General features: G+C 38.4%; 1 protein-coding gene across 5 annotated transcripts in view; it reads left to right on the top strand.

Annotated features, from left to right (window-relative positions):
* Positions 1-21189, top strand: part of Gria2 (glutamate ionotropic receptor AMPA type subunit 2) — a 126297-nt gene that overhangs the window by 57597 nt on the left and 47511 nt on the right. For all 5 annotated transcript variants that reach the window (XM_055596541.1, XM_055596543.1, XM_055596542.1 and 2 more), the window contains exons 3-4: positions 9585-9824; positions 19596-19792. In XM_055596541.1, the coding sequence (XP_055452516.1) occupies positions 9585-9824; positions 19596-19792 (437 nt within the window). The remainder of the gene's footprint in view (positions 1-9584; positions 9825-19595; positions 19793-21189) is intronic.

The following is a 21189-nucleotide window of genomic DNA, read 5'->3' as shown; positions in this document are numbered from 1 at the left end:
TCTTGTTTATTCTATAAAGCTTAACTTTGATTTATTGGTGAAAGAATTTTACTTACCACTTATTTGAGCAAAACAAACAAACAAACAAACAGAAAACCAAGCCTGTAATATAAGCATGTCCTATAACTAATAGTGCATGTGATATTGATGTTTATAGTGTATTTTCTGGGTAAGTAAAGAGGTGTGAACAAAGAAGCCAATGGGAAGATGGAGATCTAGGACACATTTATAAGAAAACTTAAACTAGACCTTTGTAATAAGCACCAAATCCCTACAAAATAAAATGTAAAAAGATAAAAAGAATTGGGAGACAAATAGGCAGAGAATGCGTTTTAGGTATTGTGTTTTAGGAAGACCTGTAGGAATGAATATTAACTGAAAGGGGAGAGATGAACATGTCTGATCAAAGAAATAAAAAAGGAAGGTGAAAATGTAGAAAACGCTTCAAAAATCCTGTTCAGCAAACCTGAGCTAATAGTTACTTACCTGTTAAGTTCATGCTTGTCCATCATTGGAGCAAAGTATAGCAGGTTCTAACCAGCACCTGGTCACTGGGGAGTGCATGAAGCAGATCAAAACAGGTGGCAACCTTGGGGAGGGGCATGCGTGGAGAAGGAGGAGGAAGGAAGGGGTTGGGAGGGGAGGAGGGAGGGAACTAGAGGGGGGATACAAAGTAAATAAAGTGTAATTTAAAAAATAACAATGTTTAAAAAAAAAACAAAAAAACAGGTGGCAACGTCTTTAGTCATCAGATCCAAATCAAAACAATCCTGAGATTTCACCTTATACCTATCAGAATGGCTAAGATAAAAAAAACTCAAGTGATAACACATGCTGGAGAGGATGTGGAGAAAGAGGAACCCTCCTCCATTGCTGGTGGGAATGTAAACTTGTACAAGCACTTTGCAAATCAATCTGCCGCTTTCTCAGACAATTAGGAATAGCGCTACCTCAAGATCCAGCTGTAGCACTCCTAGGCATATATCCAAAAGAGGCTCAAGTACACAACAAGGACATTTGCTCAACCATGTTTGAATAATATATTCTAAATGTAACTTCAGTAATTATGATGTTCTGACAGAAAAAAGAGACCTACAGAAAGATAGAGCTTTCTGGGTTAAAATTCTCAGGTTTTTTTTCTTTCTATTTTCTTTATTTCTTTCATTTTTGTTGTTCTTCAAGAAATTGGAATTTAAAATTTTCTAAGAAAATAAAATAGTTGTGCTGTCCTTCTTGATGGAGCTATGACTGAGACCAAGCTGCAAAGAGGCTTCCTGCGTATGAAGCAGCTTACATCATTTCATTAAAGTGAATATCAGTGTATAAATGCAAAAACAGAAAACAAAACTAAATCTTGCTCAGCTCTTTTCCTCTTGTACTAAATAATGGTGTGAAGTGTTGCAGATTGTATGGTGAATGCCACATTAGCAGCACCAGTGAGCAGAATGACCCAAGAGGAAAGAAGGGTTGGCTGCACCATCAGCCTTGTTGCCGGCTTCTATCATCTGTGCTAGTAATAAAAAGTGAAACAATCAGCAAGCTACTTACACCCAGGAGATTATTACTTTTGTGGTTTGACCTAAAACATCTTATGGAAGGATTTGACTTGGCTGAGTTTTTCAAAGTTGTCATTAAATATTTAACTCAAGTAGAACTCAGCAAGAGTACCTTTAATAATTCCTTTGCAATCATTTTTAAGCCTCAAGCCATACATGACCTTCTTATGTTAATCAGCCTAACTCATTCAGAAATTTACAGTTGTGTGCAGAACTGTAATTGTACAAGCCATGAGGCTAGAACTGAAATTTTGTGTTTTTCTTTTCTGTCCTCTGTTTCTATAGATGAGTGTACAGAAATTCTGATCTTGTCTAGCTCATTTCAGAAAGCTCTTTTTGCATTTTCATCAGAGCTAATAGCACCCTGTTTTGGATACTTTAGGTTCTTCTAAACTTTCTTCCTTTAGAATATGTGCAGCATGGAGGTATCTTTACCTTTAGAAAGCATCCTTGAGAAATAGAGATGAACATGAAATAAACACCTTTCTAATTAATTCACAATACCTCACTCAATTCTAGTGTTTAACATGTCAGTAGGCTTCTGTATCCACTCATTCAGGCTACAGTTTCACTATGAAATGTTCTCAAAGGTTCGTAAGTTGACTGTTTCCTTTCGAGTAGGATTGTTTGGGAAAGTAGTAGGAATTTAGATGATTAAATGGTCCCACGTAAATGCTTTGCTCACTATGAGTTTGCCAATGGAGGTTGGCTACCAGTTTGTTTCTGTCTCTTTGCTTCCTATCTGCTACAAAGGAAGACTCCTCTGCCAACGTTTGTATGGCAATGACGCTGTGCTTGACCCAAGAACCCAGAATAAAAAGAGCAGAGGATTATGTATGAAACTGCTGAAACCAAAACCTAAAAGAAGAAGTTCTTTATTCCTTACATTGCTTATGTTTTTTTTTTGTTTGTTTGTTTGTTTTTTGTTGCCACAGTAATAAAAACTTTATCACTAATTCCAACTAATGCAGAAAGCTAATGCAAAGAGCAGGGTCATTGCTATCAGAAAATATAACAATTCTGAAATATTGGAAATAAGCATATGACAAGAATTTGGAAATGTGTGAAGATTGGTGATAGTCAAAGCCTGGAGTTCTGTAGGTAGAGTTTACTGAATGATTTCAGTGTGAGCTCAGTGTCAAGAATGCAGGCAGCAAAGTGTGAACTCATGCAGATGGAGATGGGAAAAATGCCCCGCTGGGAGTAGGAATAAAGACTATTTGTGTTTTGTTATGAGGATGAATTTCTCTACCTGTTCTCCATTGCCTAATTCTGGCTGTGGCATTGTTAGCAAGAACGTCTTTTATCCAGGTTTAAAGTAAGAATTGTGAATAATAAGGGAAGAAGCAAGTTTTGAAAAATCACAGTTTTGCCAGGAAAAAAAAAAAAAAAGAGCAAACTTGAGGTCAAGCAAGATGTACTTGTTAAGAAGATTAACAGCATTAAAAATGCAGCAGTGACTTTCAAGTAGGAAAAAAAAAACACCATAAAGATTTCCTAAGACTAAATAAGAACACGTAAAATTCAAAACTGAGGAATTTATAAAAGGTAAAATTGCTTAAAGTGATCTGTGGTCTTCCAGTTACACAGGGTTGCTGAGGAAAGTATTTCTTCACATTAAAAAACCGAAGCACTCAGAGTTTGCTACAGCCATTGTTCAAGGAAGGGTGGTCATTGCTTAAGAAGGCAGCAGGCCTTAATCTTAATCACATGATGCTAGTTTTAAAGACATACAGATGGATAGAAATGAGGAGAGGAGGAAGCCTGGTGTTAATGAAATCCTGAGTGAATGTGTGCTATTGACATGGGTATGTCCATGTTGAGGACCCTAGCTTCAGACCTAGAGGGAATTAGCAAAGATTCTGTGCCTGTATTGAGGCTCAGAAGAAAACGGCAAAGCCTTACTTTGGGTCCAAGAGTGGATGTTAATAATATATACAGAAAATGCCCACTATTGCTTCTCCTCCTAGATTTGTGCAGCTTGAAGACTGCTCTCTCACAGAGACTGCTTGTACCAAGATTAGCTAAACCTGCCTTCTTGAAGCAGCTGTATACCATAAACCCTGCCTCCTTACTTCTGCATAACAACCCTATCTCCATATTCAGATATATGCAACAAACCTACCTCTCTGTTCAACTCTCTATAAAAGCATCCTGAGCTTTCATGGTGCCTCAGCTTCTCTAGCACAGGGCCAGGACCACGTGATCTCAAATATTTGTTTTAGTGTGTGTCTCATTTCTTCATTCCATTTTCACCCCAGTCCATGCATGGGAACTGTTGGAGGAAGAAATAGCAAGAGTTATAGTGTCAGAGGGTCCCATCTTGATTTAAAAGGAAAACAAGCAGTGTGAAAGAATATATATGAGGGTCACAATCCTCCCCACAAGATTCCCTGAGAAGTTAGGATATGAAGCTTGGAGTGTGAATTCAATGATGCCAGAAATGTGGAATGTCTCCTGAGAAAACCTACAGATAGGAAGCAGTTATTTTAGGAAAGATGGGATACAGTGTGGCTACAGGATTGCAAAGCCATAGTAATGGAACTACTCAAGCCCCTTGGACTTTACATCATGACACCATGCATTTTGAGTGCTCTACAGAGCTAAAGGATTCAGTGCTTTCCGGTTTCTGTTCTTTCTTTCCTTCTTTCCTTCTTTCTTTCTTTCTTTCTTTCTTTCTTTCTTTCTTTCTTTCTTTCTTTCTTTCTTTCCTTCCTTCCTTCCTTCTTCCTTCCTTTCTTTCTTTCCTTCCTTCCTTCCTTCCTTCCTTCCTTCCTTCCTTCCTTCCTTCCTTCTTTCTTCCTTCCTTTCTTTCTTTCCTTCCTTCCTTCCTTCCTTCTTTCTTTCTTCCCTCCCTCCCTCCTTTCTTTCTTTCTCTCTCTCTCTCTCTCTTTCTTGGCTGTGCTTTCCTTGTTATTTCCTATTACTCCACTTTAGAATTTGGATTTCCATTTTGTGATTTGTATCTTAGAAATATATAACTTTCTGGTTGACTTTATAGTGGCTCAGAAAAAGGTTTGGCTTGTGTCTCAGAAGAGACTTTGCATTTGAACTTTAAACCAATTTCATAAAAGCTAAGATGATGCTGACTCTCAGTGACAGACAATTCATTCTGCATTAGGAGATGGATGGAAGCCTTTGGAAGCCAGGGCAAAATGTTAAAATTTGAGTAGGCAATGCCCCCCACAACAAACCTTTTGCCAACATTCAATGCTTGCTTTCCAGCATGTGTGTTTTTAGGAAAGCCGTAGAAAGTGGAAGTTATCATATAGATGGAAAAAGCAGGTCACTGTGTATATGCTCTTAAATTATTAAATGTCCCAGTCCTTTCTTCATCTCCTTCTGCTTCCTTGTTTCTATGAACTGACACCAGTTCTACCATAGCCTTTCATTACAAGCATGTAAAAGGAGTGAAAATAGAGCTTTCTTATCAAATACCTATCAGGCACTTGATGACAATAATAAAAAGTCAATAGGAAGCAGCACTATCAGATTGCAGACGGTCTCAGATGGTCTTATGAGGCTCTCAAGTAACATAACATTCATTTTCTCCTCCTCAGACTGCTGCTTCGAACTTGAAAACAGTGCCTTGGCTAAGATGCTTGCTCACAGTTCTCAATGTCACTCTTACCATATTTGGGGGTAGTGACTGTGACTGAGCAATACTGAAAACTGACATGTGTAGAAATAGAGCATTAAGAAAGAAATATAAAAAACTGAGTTCATTAGGGAAAAAAAAAGTCATTACATGCCATGGAAGATAATGGGATGGGGTTGAGGGTGACCAAGGTATGGCAGAAAACAAAGGCCATTGCTGTAAAATAATACTCACTGAAGAATTGCCTAGAAAAACTGGTTTCTAGGTTAAAAGAGATGTAATTTCTTACAAAGTTTCGTGCAGTTTGTGCTCTTAGTGAGACAAAGACAGTGCTTCCATATGGATGCGAATTGCAGAGGTTTTCGACAACTCACTTCAGACCAAGGGAAAGTAAAAGGGTTGGCTCCTTCCTGAGATTCTGTATTCAAACAGTGGTTTACTTCTCAGGCATTCCAGTGATTCTGTGATATCGCTTTCATTATGATGACTGTTGCATTCAAAAGAAGCTCCATCAATAAACCATATGGCATGACATCTCCAAGTGTCTAGATTCCATGCCAGCCCTTCACAGGAAATCAAATAAAGTAGATCCCCGGAGAGTCTTCAGAGCAATCCTTCCTTTTCAGATGTCAAACTACATTAATCTAGGCTTTAACACAAATTGTAACCAATTTAAATTTAAGATATGCATGTCAGTACGCATGAATCCATGCACAAAGCAAAAAATCATTGCAGTTTACCTAGAAGACTTAACAGTCAAAGACAGTTTCGTCTGTATGATAAACACAGTCATCAAATATATTAAGGGGTACATTTTTGCCTGGAGAAAAACAAATACTATGGGAATGAATAAAATACTTCAATCTCATTTTGGAGTTATATGAAATGTATAGAAAACTACTTGTCTATTCTCTGATGTATCAGCCTATCCTGAAGAAGACTGAAAATAAAAGGGGATGTCAACAATTTACTATGCAGATGTAGCCAAAAAAACCCAGAAGGCATATATTAGAAAGATAGAAGTAAATAGAATGCCGAGAAATATTTAAAGAAAATTAAAAATCTTTTAGAAATAAGGACTACTCAGAGAAATATCTGATGTCACTATCCTTTCCATTGATATCACATAATTATTGAAATGTTTGCTACCACTTATTGGCATTAGAATCTGCATCTATTTTAGCAAGGTTCTTTTGATGAGACAAGCTTATTTCTGTATATCTTTGTAAAAGAGACACAATGAAGTAAGGTAGTACTGGTTTTACCTTCAAAAGGAGGTAATTCACTTGTAAGACACTGATATGTCCAGGGCCATTTGGAAAATGCAGCTATGCATTCATCAATAAGATCTGATAGCCTGGATTTGTGGCTAAAAGACTGTCACAGACAGTTTCTATAGAGCATTGCAGTCCTGGGCTAAATAGCTCTTACTTCCCAGAAAGAGACACAGTCATATTAATGTTGCAAAAGACAGTTCTGATTATAGTGAAGAAAACCGGATAGAAGGCTCCATGAGTGCAGAAACCATAATAGCTGGGTAGAGCCTCCATTAATTGTGTGTGTGTTTAAGTATTGTGCATTAGGAATGAATACAGGTTCTGAATGTAGACTGCTTAGGTTTGAAGGCAGCATTTCTTACTCTCTTTATGACTTAGACAAGTTATTTCCACTATGTGGCATTTTTCTACCATTATTTTGGAAACAATAATAGCTTCTATTTCAAGAGCTATCATGAGAAAGAAATGAGTTAACATAAAGCTTAGCAGACACATGATATGCATAATTTTCTATTAGTATTTTCTGAAGTGGGATGCGGGGAATGAGGGGAAACTCAAGTCACACATTTGAGCACATTGATCGCAGCATAGAGCATCCAAGAAGAGGGAGGTGGGGGAAATAGTCATGTGCTATTTACAGAAATATCTGAAAAAGACAATGGGTTATGGAAGGAATGATGCTTGTCAAACACAATATCATATTATATTTAAAATGATGCTCATTAGGCAAAATACATTATTAACTTTTATTTTATATTGCAGAGGAACATACATGTTAAGCTAAGTGTTAAAAATCAACAACAAAATTTAGAAATTTTATTTAATTGTAAATATTAACTTTATTTAATTGCTGCCTGAGAGAGTGACAGAAGCAGAGTAACCCTCTCTGGCGTGTCACCAGATCTCTGTAATTCTAAGGAAAAAGTGGTGTTTTCCTAACATTAGAGCTATGGAAACACACTGGCCTTGTAATATGAAGCATCAAAACGGTGACGCCTAACTTTTTATATGTGTGTCTATGTGTGATTTTGTGTGTTGGCACAGGCAAGTGTGCAGGTGAGCATGCTGATGTGAGCGCAGGAACAGGGCAGAAGTCATCTTTGGGTGTTGTTCCCCATGGTAGTCATGCACCTTATTTTTGTTACAGGGTCTTTCCTTGACTCTGGTTCTTGCTGATGTGGCTAAGCCAGTTGACTCTTGAATCCCAGAGGTCCTCAGGTCTCCACCAGTGCTGGTGTTCCTAACACATGAAACTATGACTTTTTATGTGAGTCTGTGGCTCAAACTTCTTTATCTGCTTGTAAGGCATGCATTTTACCAGCTGAGCCATCTCCCCAGCTCATAAAAAGCCTTTTAAGCAATATGATTTTCTTAAGAATGAGCTTTTGTAGGGGTTGGGGATTTAGCTCAGTGCCCAGCAAGCGTAAAAGCCCTGGGTTCTGTCCTCAGCTCTGGAAAAGGAACAACAAAAACAAAACAAGCCAAGAATGAGCTTTTGTGAGAGAGTATATTGTCCAGATAGCTACAATTTGTTTCTTAAATTAACTATAGACTTACTAAAGTGAAAGAGGGAAATCTAAAGGGTCCCACTCCTAGACAAAAAACTACCGGCATCTAATGGCTGCAAAGAGAGAGAGAATTAGCCTCTCTCAGGCATGAGCCCACTGGTTGGTTATGTATAAAGTATTCAGACCTGAAATTATATACACAGAAGTAAAACAAACAAACAAAAACCGAGGACTCAGAAGGTTGTATTATATATTATTTAGGTATATATACATATGTGCCATTAGTAAGTGAAGAAGAAGGAGGAAAGGGAAGGGGTAAAGAGATTTAATTATATTTTAATGAAAGTAAAAATTTAAAAACCCTAGGGACTATGTGTTTTTAAAAAATGTCATAAAATATATTTATCCATGTAAATCTTGTTAAATAATCTATGCATTTTCTTTTAGCCTCAATTGCTACTTTTTACTCTTTACAGGTTTTTTTTGAGTTTCATCCCATTTATTTATTTTTTTTAATTTTTTATTAATTACACTTTATTCATTTTGTATCCCCCCATAAGCCCCTCCCTCCTCCTCTCCCGATCCCACCCTCCCTCCCCTTTCTGCATGCATGCCACTCCCCAAGTCCACTGATAGGGGAGGTTCTCCTCTCCTTTCTGATCTTAGTCTATCAGTTCTCATCAAAAGGATGCATTGTCCTCTACTGTGGCCTGGTAAGGCTGCTCCCCCCTCAAGGGAGGTGATCAACGAGCAGGCCAATCAGATTATGTCAGAGGCAGTCCCTCTTCCCATTACTATGTAACTCACTTGGACACTGAACTGCCATGGGCTACATCTATGCAGGGGTTCTAGGTTATCTCCACGAATAGTCCTTGGTTGGAGTATGAGTCTCTGGGAAGTTCCCTGTGTTCAAATTATCTTGTTCTGTTGCTCTCCTTGTGGAGTTCCTGTCCTCTCCAGCTCTTACTATTTCCCACTTCTTACATAAAATTCCATTCACTCTGCCCATCAGTTGTCCATCAGGTTTTTTAAAATTTAATTTTATTTACATATTTATTTATTACAATTTATTAAATTTGTATCCCTACTGCAGCCCCCTCCCTTGTCTCCTCCCAGTCCCACCCATCCTCCCTCTTCTGTCCCTATACCCTTTCCCTAGTCCCCTGATGGGGAGGACCTCCTTCCCTTCTATCTGACCCTAGTTTATCTGGTCTCATCAAGGCTGGCTGCATCATCTTCCTCTGTGGACTGGCAAGGCTGCACCAGCTAGGGGGACATGATCAAAGAGCCAGACACTGAGTTTATGTCAGAGACAACCCCTATTCCCCTTACTAGGGAACCCATTTGGAAACTGAGCAGCCAATAAGCTCCTTTGAACAGATGGTCTAGGTCCCTTCCATGCATGGTCCCTGGTTGGAGTATCAGTCTCTATAGGCCCCCCTTGGCTTTACATGTTTTTTAATTCATCAAACTGAATGCAAAGTAACTAACTTTCCATAAATTGTGATGGATCATTAATATTAACTCAGCATTTGTTTTGTTCTGCGAATGATGTTGTACTTTATATGAAGTAATATTGCATTTCAGGCAACCCATGTAATTACGGGATGATTAAATGCATCATTTCTGCCTTCCCAATTTCTAGTCTGCTCCCAGTTTTCAAGAGGAGTCTACGCGATTTTTGGCTTTTATGACAAGAAGTCCGTAAATACCATCACGTCATTCTGTGGGACACTGCATGTGTCCTTCATCACGCCCAGCTTCCCAACAGATGGCACACATCCATTTGTCATCCAGATGCGGCCTGACCTCAAGGGAGCGCTCCTTAGCTTGATTGAGTACTACCAATGGGACAAGTTCGCCTACCTCTACGACAGCGATAGAGGTAAGTGGCAGCGTGTGTCCCTTTTTAATGGTTCAGACACAGCACTTATCCTCGGCAACTGTACGTGGTGCTGTAGTACTGTGACAATTTCATTATTTAATTTTGCTCTATAAATGAATAATACAATTTGAATAAGGATGCACACTTAAACTAAAACAGAAAAAAAAAAAAAACCAAGAGAAGTGGTATAATAAAATTATAAATAGAGAGTTTTATAGTAATTTATAGTTACTAAATCTTGTTCAATGTAAAAGATTTAGCAGACAGAAAGTGTCTATTCTAGCCTTGCTTTAAGATAAGGTTTCTGAACCTCAGAGAACTTACAGGTTGCTCAGGAGGCTATGACCTACGTGTGTGGTATCCAACCCAAGCTGCCTTAAATGGTTGTTCTGTGTTAAATCAATGCACGAATTTAGGGATGGAGAATTCCATCGTAGGTTTCTGTTTTGTTTTGAAGGTAATTATTAGTAGGTTTGCCCCGGGGTTTAGGGGCTGAGGTCTTCTTTACATTCATTGGATCCATGATGAACTTCAGTCTGTGTACCTCACATTGCATGAACCGTTTTGTGTGGATTTTCTTGTGTCTTTGGAGACTACTCAGAAGTAAAAGCAAGCAGGTAAAGAACTTTACATAAGAATAGCTAAGCTCCATAGTGTTTTCCTCAGGAGCTCACTTCCAGGAGTACTTAGTTTTAAATGAAACTGAGAAGCTCCTTTTGACCAAGCTAGAGCACATTGTTATGTTAGGGCAGATTGGAAGGAGGCCAGCAGCAGGCCATTCTCCACTGATTGCTTAGATTTCCTTGGCTGCAATGGTCCTGATGCAGGTCTGCTTAAACTAGATGTGTTTCCATGGCTCTGCCCTCCTGAACCATGGATGACTTCCCTCCATGTAAAAGCCAGGTAGCAGTTTATAAGCTGAAAACAAAACAAAAGGAAACAACAACACAAACAACCTATGCCAACCGCTTTGTGCCTGTTTTTGAGAGCGGAGATTTATTACCCAGACGGTGAATGAAAATTACAGAGTCATGTACAGTAAATGTGGATTTCAAGGTTTAGGATGACTTTAATAGGGGCTTCTTGTAAATGTGATAAAATGACTTACAAAGCTGAGCTGATTTGGTTTTTAGCTTCCCCTAACCCCCACCTCTGGCCACTTTTTAAGAGCTTGGGATTGTTATACCTAGTTCGAGAGCCCCCCAAAGATCTACAGGAATCGACTCCGTTGCAAAACACATGAGGGTCTTTTTATTGTAAATTACAAGCTGCAGCTTGGGCCCACAACACCCACCGCCGAAGCAGTGGGAGCTGAGCACTGTGCCCAGGTTAGTTGGGTGATTTAAAGATTCTGGTCCCTCCCAGCATGCCCAATGCAGGGGTGATTCCTGCCTGGCAAGCATCTATTGGTCAAAATGCTACATTTTGAATTGATTGGCTATAGGAAGTCCCCAGACCATAATGACCTGGTGTCCCTCCCTAGGAGGATGGGCCAGCTTCCTAGCAACTGTATCTCTAGTGGGTGGGGAAAGAATGCAGTAAGGCGGTCCTTCCCCTCAGGGCATTACCAGACTTCACCTACATAGTTCAGACCTTAATAATAGCTGCTAATTTTTAATCGTTTTGATCTCTCAGTATCTCCAGAACTCTTCTAGAATTTACAAAGCTTTTTAATCCATTTCTCATACTTGCATCTTAGTGATGTTATTTTCCCCATCTATATGTATTTCATATTTAAAAGCTTCTTTTTGGGGACCATCTCCCCATGACAATGCACCATAACACACAGAGTATCTCATTCCTTAATGCTATACCCGTCTCTATGGGATCCATTTTCCACAAAGCAGTTAGAATTATCTTAAATGTATTCCTTTGCCAGCATCGGCCCCCACCTTTGCTTGAAGCACTTCAATGACTTCTTTGCCTTGTAATGAGGATAATATCAAAATTCTCAGCTTGGCTCTCAGGCTTTATAATACTTGGGTCCTGCCCAGTTCTCCGGTAAGTTCTTCAGAATTGCTCATTCACTAAATCTAAATCCTAAATCTGATTGACCTTCTTTCACTTTCTGAGATGAGCCAAACTCTTTCACCTCTAATGTCTGTATGTAGTTTAAATTTGTAAAACTTCTTGGTGTCTACTTCAAAATATTATTTTCTGAGAGACATCTTTCATACTGGCATTCTCTCACAAAACAATGTCTTATCTTAGTCCTCTTCCAAGAGTATATAACAATTCATAATTAATAGTGACACTGAGTCTGTCACCCAGGAGCTATTTATTGTGCTCTTCCTATATTTCAGGGACAGACTAAGCCGCCCCTAATAACATCTCTTTGTTATGTATGATTTCACTATTGGTTGCAGGAAGGCAATGCCCAGGAGCACTCATGACGCTGGGTGTAAATTTGTAGCTAGACACTCACAGAGATACAAATAACACTAGACATGGGATTGATACTCAGTAAACAGTAGCAATAAGTAAAGGAGTTAAATGTTTGAACATCTTAAATTTGATGTGATATTAAAAGCTGAGTCAGAATATGAACAACCTTTTACTCATGGATGAGGTTGAAGATAGCTTTGCTTTAAAAATGTACTCCACCCTTACCCTGCCTTCACTTTGTAATTCACATTGGTCAAAAGTGAGCTTCAAAAAAATTCAAATTCAAGTGTCCCTCCCCATCTCTTTTGATTAAATTTGGTTGACAGACATCAGAAGTAGGAGAAGACAGGCAACCGGACAGAAGCCTTCCACTGGGGGCCCCTACAAGACTCTACCCATCAGGGTATAAAAGCTGATGCTGATATTCATAGCCAAACTTTGGGCAGAGTGCAGGGAATCTTATGGAAGAAGGGGGAGAGAGAAAGACATGGAGGAGACAGGAGCTCCACAGGAGACCAAGAGAGCCAAAAATATCTGGGCTCAGGGGGTCCTGCAGAGACTTATGAATCAACCAAGGACCATGCATGGAGAGGACCTCGACCCCCTGCTCAGATGTAGCCCATGGCAGCTCAGTCTCCATAGGATTTTCCTAGTAAGGGGAGAAGAAGTTGTCTCTGACATAGACTCAGTGGCCTCCTTTCTGATCACCTCCCCCTGGTAGGTTAACCTAACTAGGCTAGGCCACAAAGAAAGAGGATGCAGACAGTCCAGATGAGACCTGATAGGCTAGGGTCAGATAGAAAGGGAGGAGAACTTCCCCTATCAGTGGCTAGGGGGAAGAGCATAGGGGGGAAGAGGGAGGGAGAGTGGGACTGGGATGAGACAAGAAAGGGGGCCATAGCCAGGATACTAGTGAATAAATTATCATAAATAATAATAATAAAGAAAAAATTTAAAAAGCAAAGAAAAATATTAGAATAGAGAAAAGAAAACTATAGACTCATAAATAAAAGGAGTTGGAGAACTGGCAAGTGAGGACTAATGGACTATGTACTTACAGAGAATCTGGGGCACTTTGCATGATTTTATTAATACTTTCAAAACATTAAATGAAATTGGAAGGATGAGATAATCTCCAATTATTAAATTATCCAAATTGGTTCATGTCAAGTGCATCTGTTGGCCAAGGAACATTAGTGTGATAATATTAAGTAATTATATATTAAAGCCAAAGTGACCTTACAGGCCACATTTTTGAGGTTATTATCAAGTAGCTGTCTATGTTTAATGTGCAGTGTTACACAGGCCTTCCATTGGCAACTGTTTCCAGAGATAAATGTGTAAGACTCTCAAAATACTGAAATAGCCTTGGCCTTTGCAAAATGTTGATTATTACTAGCCATTTTTGTCTTATCAGTAACTTAATTTTTATGACTTTGCATAATGTTAAAATTATCTATGCCCTCATTCTGGGAGGTGCTTTCTTTCCCTGTTGCCCTCACATGCTTCCTCCTCACTACAGAGCTTCAAGGTGTCGCGGGCCCGCCTAGACCTGCTACCTCAATATTGGTGATCATGATTTTTGTTTTTAATTTTAATTTTATTTTTATTAAAGTTTTTTCACTTTGTATTGCAACTGTGGCCCTCTCCCCCATCCCCTCTTCTTCTTCTATGCCCCTTCCCCAGTCCACTGATAGGGATCATCCTCCCCTTCCATCTGACCCTAGTCTATCAGGTCTCATCAGGACTGGCTTCATTGTCTTCTTCTGTGGACTGGTAAGGCTGCTCCCCCCCTCAGGTGGAGGTGATCAAAGAGGCAGCCACTGAGTTTATGTCAGAGACAGTCCTTGTTCCTATTACTAGGGAACCCTCTTTAACACTGAGCTGCCATGGGCTACATGTATGCAGGGGCTCTAGGTTATCTCCATGCATGGTCCTTGTTTGGAGTATCAGTCTCACAAAAGACCCCTGTGCCCAGATTTTTGATTTCTGTTGCTCTCCTTGTGAAGGTCCTGTCCTCTCCAGGTAAGAGGTTCCAAGATTCCCCCTAATAACTGACATCACTGTAGGCCCCTGTTTCAACAAATTTGATCTATTCTCATGACGGTCTCTTCTCTACCTCCTTTATTTCATGGATTTGTGTTACACTATGCTGTCCAGCAAATAAGTGTGCATTTGGACTCAGCAAGTGAGTCCAAGACATTGAAATTCCCTCTCCAAGAATATTATGGCCATATTTATAAAGAGGCTGAAAGAGACTTAGACAATTTTTTTTGTTTGTTTCATCATGCTGCTCTTAACCACTACTGTGATTGATTCATCCCCGTTTTCCAAAGTCTACCCAAATGCTGAAGTGCAATCACAGCAGAAATGTGGGAAGCCTTGGCTACTCTGATTTTTGTGTGGAATCATCTTCCAACAGTCTCAGTCTGTTGGTGACAGGAAATCAGATGCTGCTTCTCCGATGCACACTGACATTTCAGAATCTCTGGTGTCTTCTCTTTACCCAGCCACTTGGCAGTAGTCTGATTCTCCTTGAGGACTCTGTGCCCTTCCTCAAAGTCTTGTGCTGTTACTGTGTTGGGAGTAGGTAGATGGAGGAATGTAACATTTGTAACTAAAGAGTAATGGACCACCTCTGTCAGCCCATTAGGCCTTATGGTTTTGATATTTGGCTACAGATGAAGAATATTGGAATTGGAGCCCAAAGACATGTGCTTATTAGTTCAGTGTCAATGAAGGAAGGTAATACATTTCTCTGTAGAGTGAGTAAAAACAGAGTCAGTACCTCCTTTTTATATTTATGTTTTGGTTTTAGTTTTGAGCTGATACTGTTTATCCCCCAAAGGGAAGGCACCTGATTCTGGGTCAAATAAATCATCTATCATAGAATTAAAATGCCTCCAAACTACATTTTTTTTTCCTGATGTCTTGAGAAAAATGATGAGAGAAAGACATGATAATCTAATCTATCCAGGCACAGTGCCATGAGTTAGTGAGCACACATATTAATTACATTGCCTGGAAAAATGAGTGAGATAGTGATTTTTTTATGCAGCAAATATATTATTTTTATGAATGAAGACTGTTGGAGGTAGGATATACCTTAAGTTCAAGTTTTTCTCTGATTTTTATCACTTATTGAAAGTAGGTCTAAATGAAATTAGCATTTACTGCTAGTCATTCTTTTTCTATTTTTTTTTTTTTTTTTTTTAGTTTTAGGGAATTGTTACCTTATAAATAGATCATGCATGCAGAGCATGTTGCTAACAACGTTGAACTAGCCATTTCTTTCTATATCCAGTTGTTAAAAATTCAGTCACATTAAGAATTTAATTCTACAGTGGACTTAGAAAGGGGCAGGGAGGAGATGAGGGAGGGAGGGTGGGACAGGGAGGGAAAGAGGGAGTGGGATACAGCAGGGATACAAAGTTAACAAACTGTAACTAATATTTAAAAAATAAAAGTTAAAAAGAATTTAATTCTAGACATAATATAATTGAAAAGTTTTAAGATTATATTCAAAATTATTAAAGGGGATAGCTAATTTTCTAATTTTTTCTGATTTTATAGAGAGTTTTTTATTTCAATATTTTTCTTTTTTTCTAAATTTTTCAGAAATAAGAAGTACGTAAGCTGACATGATACAGTAGAATAAGTATCGGGATTGAGTGGAGAGTGCTCACTGGGAGCTTTCCATGAAGCAGTGTTTAGGCAGAGCATCCAGTTCCCACACACATTTCTAGCGGAATTAAGGGATTCATGTACTGATGAAGAAATCACTGCTATTTCATATGGGAAGAAAGAAAGCTCAGCTTACATCATTTTCTAAAGAAATTGTAGCGTTGAGAAAACAACAGTGCGGTCATGGGGTGCGAATGAAGAGTTTAGTGACATCTTCATAGCTGTAACACACGTTTTTGGTGGTAGTAAAGTAACTGTAAAAATCATCACCTTCTTGGTTCAACAGGCAGTGAGTCAGTCTCAAGACTTTAAAAGTCTTATATGAACCGAGAAGAAATCTCTCAGTAGAAATCTTACAAGATGGTCGGTTGTGAGATGGAGAAATTGAGTAAGTGATGCTGAAAGAGCATGTGGCTATTCCAGAGAAATCACCTAAGAGAGCAGACTCCTGAGCAAGGATCTGCCGTCTCTTTAAATTTGTGTGAGATGAGACCTCAGCTTGTGAATGACTGAGGTGATATTATGCAGTATCGACTGATAGCACTTATCAAATCTAATACAGCACTGCTTGAGGAACTGAGCTTTTTAATTAATTAACATAATTTGTGTTAGGTCACGCAGCTTCCCAAGTATTAATCCTAAAATTGTTAATAATAGAGTTTATACTGAGTGCACATTACTTGTGACCCAGAATAAATGAGTTTGGAATTTAGATATAAAAAAAATCCATTATTTTTTATTTTTATATATCATCTCTATATTCTTTGACATTATGAGCTGCCAAAACTTTTAGGCTTAATTTATCACTAGATGAAATCTACCTATGAATTTATAAGTAAAATTCCTTTAAGTGTCTGTTAAAGACAATGCCAAATGCATTAGCACTTAGAGTTCATGGTGTGGAAATTTCATGATTTAATAAAATAAGATAAACTTAGTGTATAGAATAAAAGATGTTCCCTAGGATTGCTACATAATAAAGTGGGGAGAGCATGTTCCGTACTTGTGGTCATGTTTTGAAGGTTAATGGAGGCAGTTGTCTGATAACTGGAAGGGAGAAAAGACAGCGGAGTAGTTAGAAGACATATTTCAGAGCACTTGAATCGCTGAGGTGACCAGTTGTGTGTGTCCTGCCTTTCCTGTGAGAAACACACACACGCTGCTCAAGTGACAGCTGGGGGAGGGGTGTTCAGTGTGCCTGGGTGAACGGCAGTTGTAGATGTGGTATGACGGGTTCTAAGGTTTCATCACTGCAAGGATTTTTGTAAGTGATGAGAGGTCTATGTCACCCATCCTGACAAATTCATGTTCTTCTTTACCTTTTACTATGAAAACAGATACAAGGGACTGATTTGGTTTACTCCCTGAGATTTTTTTTTAGGTTTACTCTAGTATGTACTATCCATTGATATAAATTATCTTAAATCTTCCTTATAAGCTAGATATTAAAAGCAATCAGAAATAATGTGGAGCATTTGTTTTGAGACTAGATCTGAAACGCATGATTTTTCTGCTTTAGTCTTGACAATGCTGAGACTTCAGAGTAGTGACCATGTTGCCATGAATTTTTAACCCCTTCTCAATGACTATTGCATGAAAAAAAATGTATTGTTCTCTCTGGTGCTTCCTTTTCACTCTGCAGTTCTCTTGAAGCAAATACTAATTATAGTTATTTTTTTTTCATTTGCTGGTGTTTTAGTACTTAATGGAAGCGTAATCTCTTATTTTATATATGACTTAACTATATCACTATCATACTTAGCAATAATCCATTAATATTTTAAGTGCTTGCTCAGCAAAGGGTAAAAATGAGCTCTCTGTACCATAGTTGGTACATATATCTTGTCAGTTGTTATTATTTGATATGTATTTTTGTTCTATACTTTGATGTTCTGAAAAACTCGCTGCTTAATATATTTGCATATATTCACTGTACATTAATAGTTTGATAATATTTAGTTTTGCATTTCATCCCGACTGCGTCAAAAGTGGTGCAGAGTCGTTGAAAGTTGTTGCCTTGACTTACCAACATCAGTGGGAGCAGCAGAGTGTTAACTCTAAACTCATGTTTGTTTATTGTCTATTAGCTGAAACGTGGCTAAAGAAAAAAAAAACGGTTTTATCTTTTTTCTGTTTTTTAATTAAATGTTTACTTTTTTATATTAATTGCAGCTTATTAACTCTGTATCCCAGCTGTACCTCCCTCCCTCATCTCCTCCCTGCCCCTCTCTAAGTCCACTGCACTCAAAAGAATGCCTCTGTAACTGCATAGTCCTTGTTTATTTAAATTTTCAAAATAGTTGGTTTTAACCCATTAAAAGCAAACATACTTTTAATACTTATTTTAATTATGATATCATGGGTTTAAAAAATAAATATTAGGTCCGTTAGCCTTTTGCCATTATGATTTGACTGATGTGCATATTCCTTGTCTTTCTTGGAAGAGCAACAAATGGTTCCTTCAGCTTTTAGATTACACCCTCTTTGGGGAATTTACTTATTTGCCAGTATCAAAGATATATCCTAAGCTCACTTTGACTAACACTAAATCTGCAAGATTCTCAATGACCTTTTATAGCTTGGAATTTGGTGGACAAAGCAGAAAATTGCTCCATTCTCTGCTTCTGTAAATAATCTAAAATAAAATTTGGTATTTGAATTTAGATTATAGACAGATTTGCTCACATTAGATGAATCACACATTGTACAAAAAGAAAACCAATCAGCATAATTTTTGAAGTGTGCAGATCTGTAATGAGGAAGATGATATATTGAGCCTAAATTCTTTGAAGCCTTGAGATCATGTTTCCATCAAGTTATTCTTTTCCATGATGAACGTGGCTTCAGTGAGAACTGTAAAGTTATATGGGAGACAAGGACATCTACTATTTTTTCTTCCAATACTAAACTGTAGATTTATCTCTTCAAGAAACTATCTCCTTCACCTCCTGGTTGTTAATCTTAAAATTCTAGATATGGTACAGTTTGTGTAGAATTTAATGCCACAATGGACACTTGATGAACTTATAACAAACCATAACAAAAGTTAATAACAAATAGAAAAATAGTCTTATATTCAGAAAATTAGATAAATCTTCACTAGAGAAATAGCTGCCACCATCTGGTTAACAAATAAACAATTTAATCTCCATGAGATCAGTTCCAACAACAAAAATATAACAGAAGGCTGAGGGGGAAGGGGAGGAGCTTTCAGTCTGCTGCTGACTGCAGACAACAGAGGGTAATGGCAGCCTCTTAGACATCACTGGATGAGCTATTCAACTGCTAGATATCCTGTATGGAAATGTCCTAAACCCCATCAGGTTACTAGTACAAAATGGTGGATCACAACATTCGGCTAAAACCACCATGCTTTCACTAAAGTGAGATATGCCTGGGATAGCTTTTACTTCACTTTATTTGGAGATATGAAAGATCTGGTGTGTCAGCATGTTACAAGAAATATATCCTAGAGGTATAAAGAAAGTGATGCTTTTTTTCCCTTGGCAGCTTGTTTATGCCTCTTTAAAGCGACACAGATGTAAGCAAATATTGATAAAAATCAAAGCTTCTGTCAGAATTCAGCCTCGCCACAGCTGCACAAGCACATCAGACTAAGCAACGTGGATCTGGCCACGTCACACTCCAGCTCTGAGATGCTCTAGCATCTTCGTCAGTCATTCTTGCCTACTGTCTTTCCAGGCTTATCAACCCTGCAAGCTGTGCTGGATTCCGCTGCCGAGAAGAAGTGGCAGGTGACCGCTATCAACGTGGGGAACATTAACAATGACAAGAAAGATGAGACCTACCGATCGCTCTTTCAAGATCTGGAGTTAAAAAAAGAAAGGCGTGTAATCCTTGACTGTGAAAGGGATAAAGTGAATGACATTGTGGACCAGGTTTGTTCCTTTCTGTTTTCTGCCAAATATAGATTATGCATGCAGCATCAGCATTGGCAAGATTATTTTGCAAGTTGCTTGGACAGCAGTTTTTAGTTTATAGTTCATGTACAATGCAGCAAAAATCATCAATTGAATTCTCCCCAGCTTCAGGAAGCAATGGGCAGATGGCTGTCAATAATGCTGACAGACTGGTTTTATCATTGAATCACTTCATTATATCATTTAAACTTTTATGTAGTACATTAGCTTTCCCCTAAATCTACATGCTTTTCTGACTTGGAAATTTTAAATTCAGTTGTCTCAGCATTTTAAGTAGATGTAATTATGTCAAAACAAGTCTGTGTCTTAAGGTAAAAGTGAATGGGCTTGAGGTTTATACTTATTATTTCAATATAAAGTGCTCCAAAGTACTAAGCCTATGTTATTTTATACCAATGAGTCTTAGTCACGGTTCTCTTGCAATGAAGAGACACTACAACCATGTCAACCATTAGAAGAAAAAGCACTTAATTAAGGACTTATTGGCAGGTTCAGAAGTTTAGTCCATTATCACAGCAGGGAGCATGGCAGGCATGGTGCAGGAGAGTCACCTTCTGATCTGTAGGCAGAGGAGGGGAGGGAGGTGCCATGGGCTTTTGAAACCCCAAAGCCCATGCCCAGTGACATGCTTCCTCCAGTAGGGCCATGCCTCCTAGTCCTTCTAATCCTATCAAATAGTTGTACTCCCTGGTGACTAAACATTTATGTGTGTGAGCCTATGGAGGCTATTTTTATTCAAACCACCACACTAGTCTACATTTATAGAAAGCAGGGTTTTTTTTTTTTTTTTTTTTTTTTTATAAAAAGTAATTTTTGGTCTTGAACGTTTATCAAAAAAATTGTGTTCCCTTAAAATTGTAATCTATAAAATTAAAGTAATACATTTAGACCATGTTCACTATGTAGAAGTATTCATTTGGATGGTAGAAAATATGATATTAGACACGAGAATTTTGTCTGTCCTTATCATACTGCCTTGCTTCAGATAAGACATTTCAGGATAGGGCAACCATGAAGTGATAACATAAAGTACACAGTAAGAAACCAAACCCACAGTCCTGTAAAGCAACAAAACTGACCAGACATGCTTTATATTTTGTTGCATATCCTTCACTAATCCTTGCTGCTGTTGTTGTTGCTGCTGCTGCTGCTGGTGATGGTGATTGTGCATGTGTGTGTGTGTGTGTGTGTGTGTGTAAGAGAAAGAGAGAGAAGAGAGACGGACAGACCTATGAATACTTAAATAATCATATCAAACCAATGTGACCTGAAAAAGAATCAAATGTATGCAAGAGAGGAGAATAGCTTCAATTGAAAAATCAAGAGTGTGGTCTCAGGAGATGAAGTTAGAATTG

This window comes from Psammomys obesus, unplaced genomic scaffold (genome assembly GCF_907164565.1).
Source record: "Psammomys obesus unplaced genomic scaffold, mPsaObe1.curated_primary_1811, whole genome shotgun sequence".
NCBI classification, from domain to species: domain Eukaryota; kingdom Metazoa; phylum Chordata; class Mammalia; order Rodentia; family Muridae; genus Psammomys; species Psammomys obesus.
This window is presented reverse-complemented; position numbering and strand designations above follow the sequence as displayed.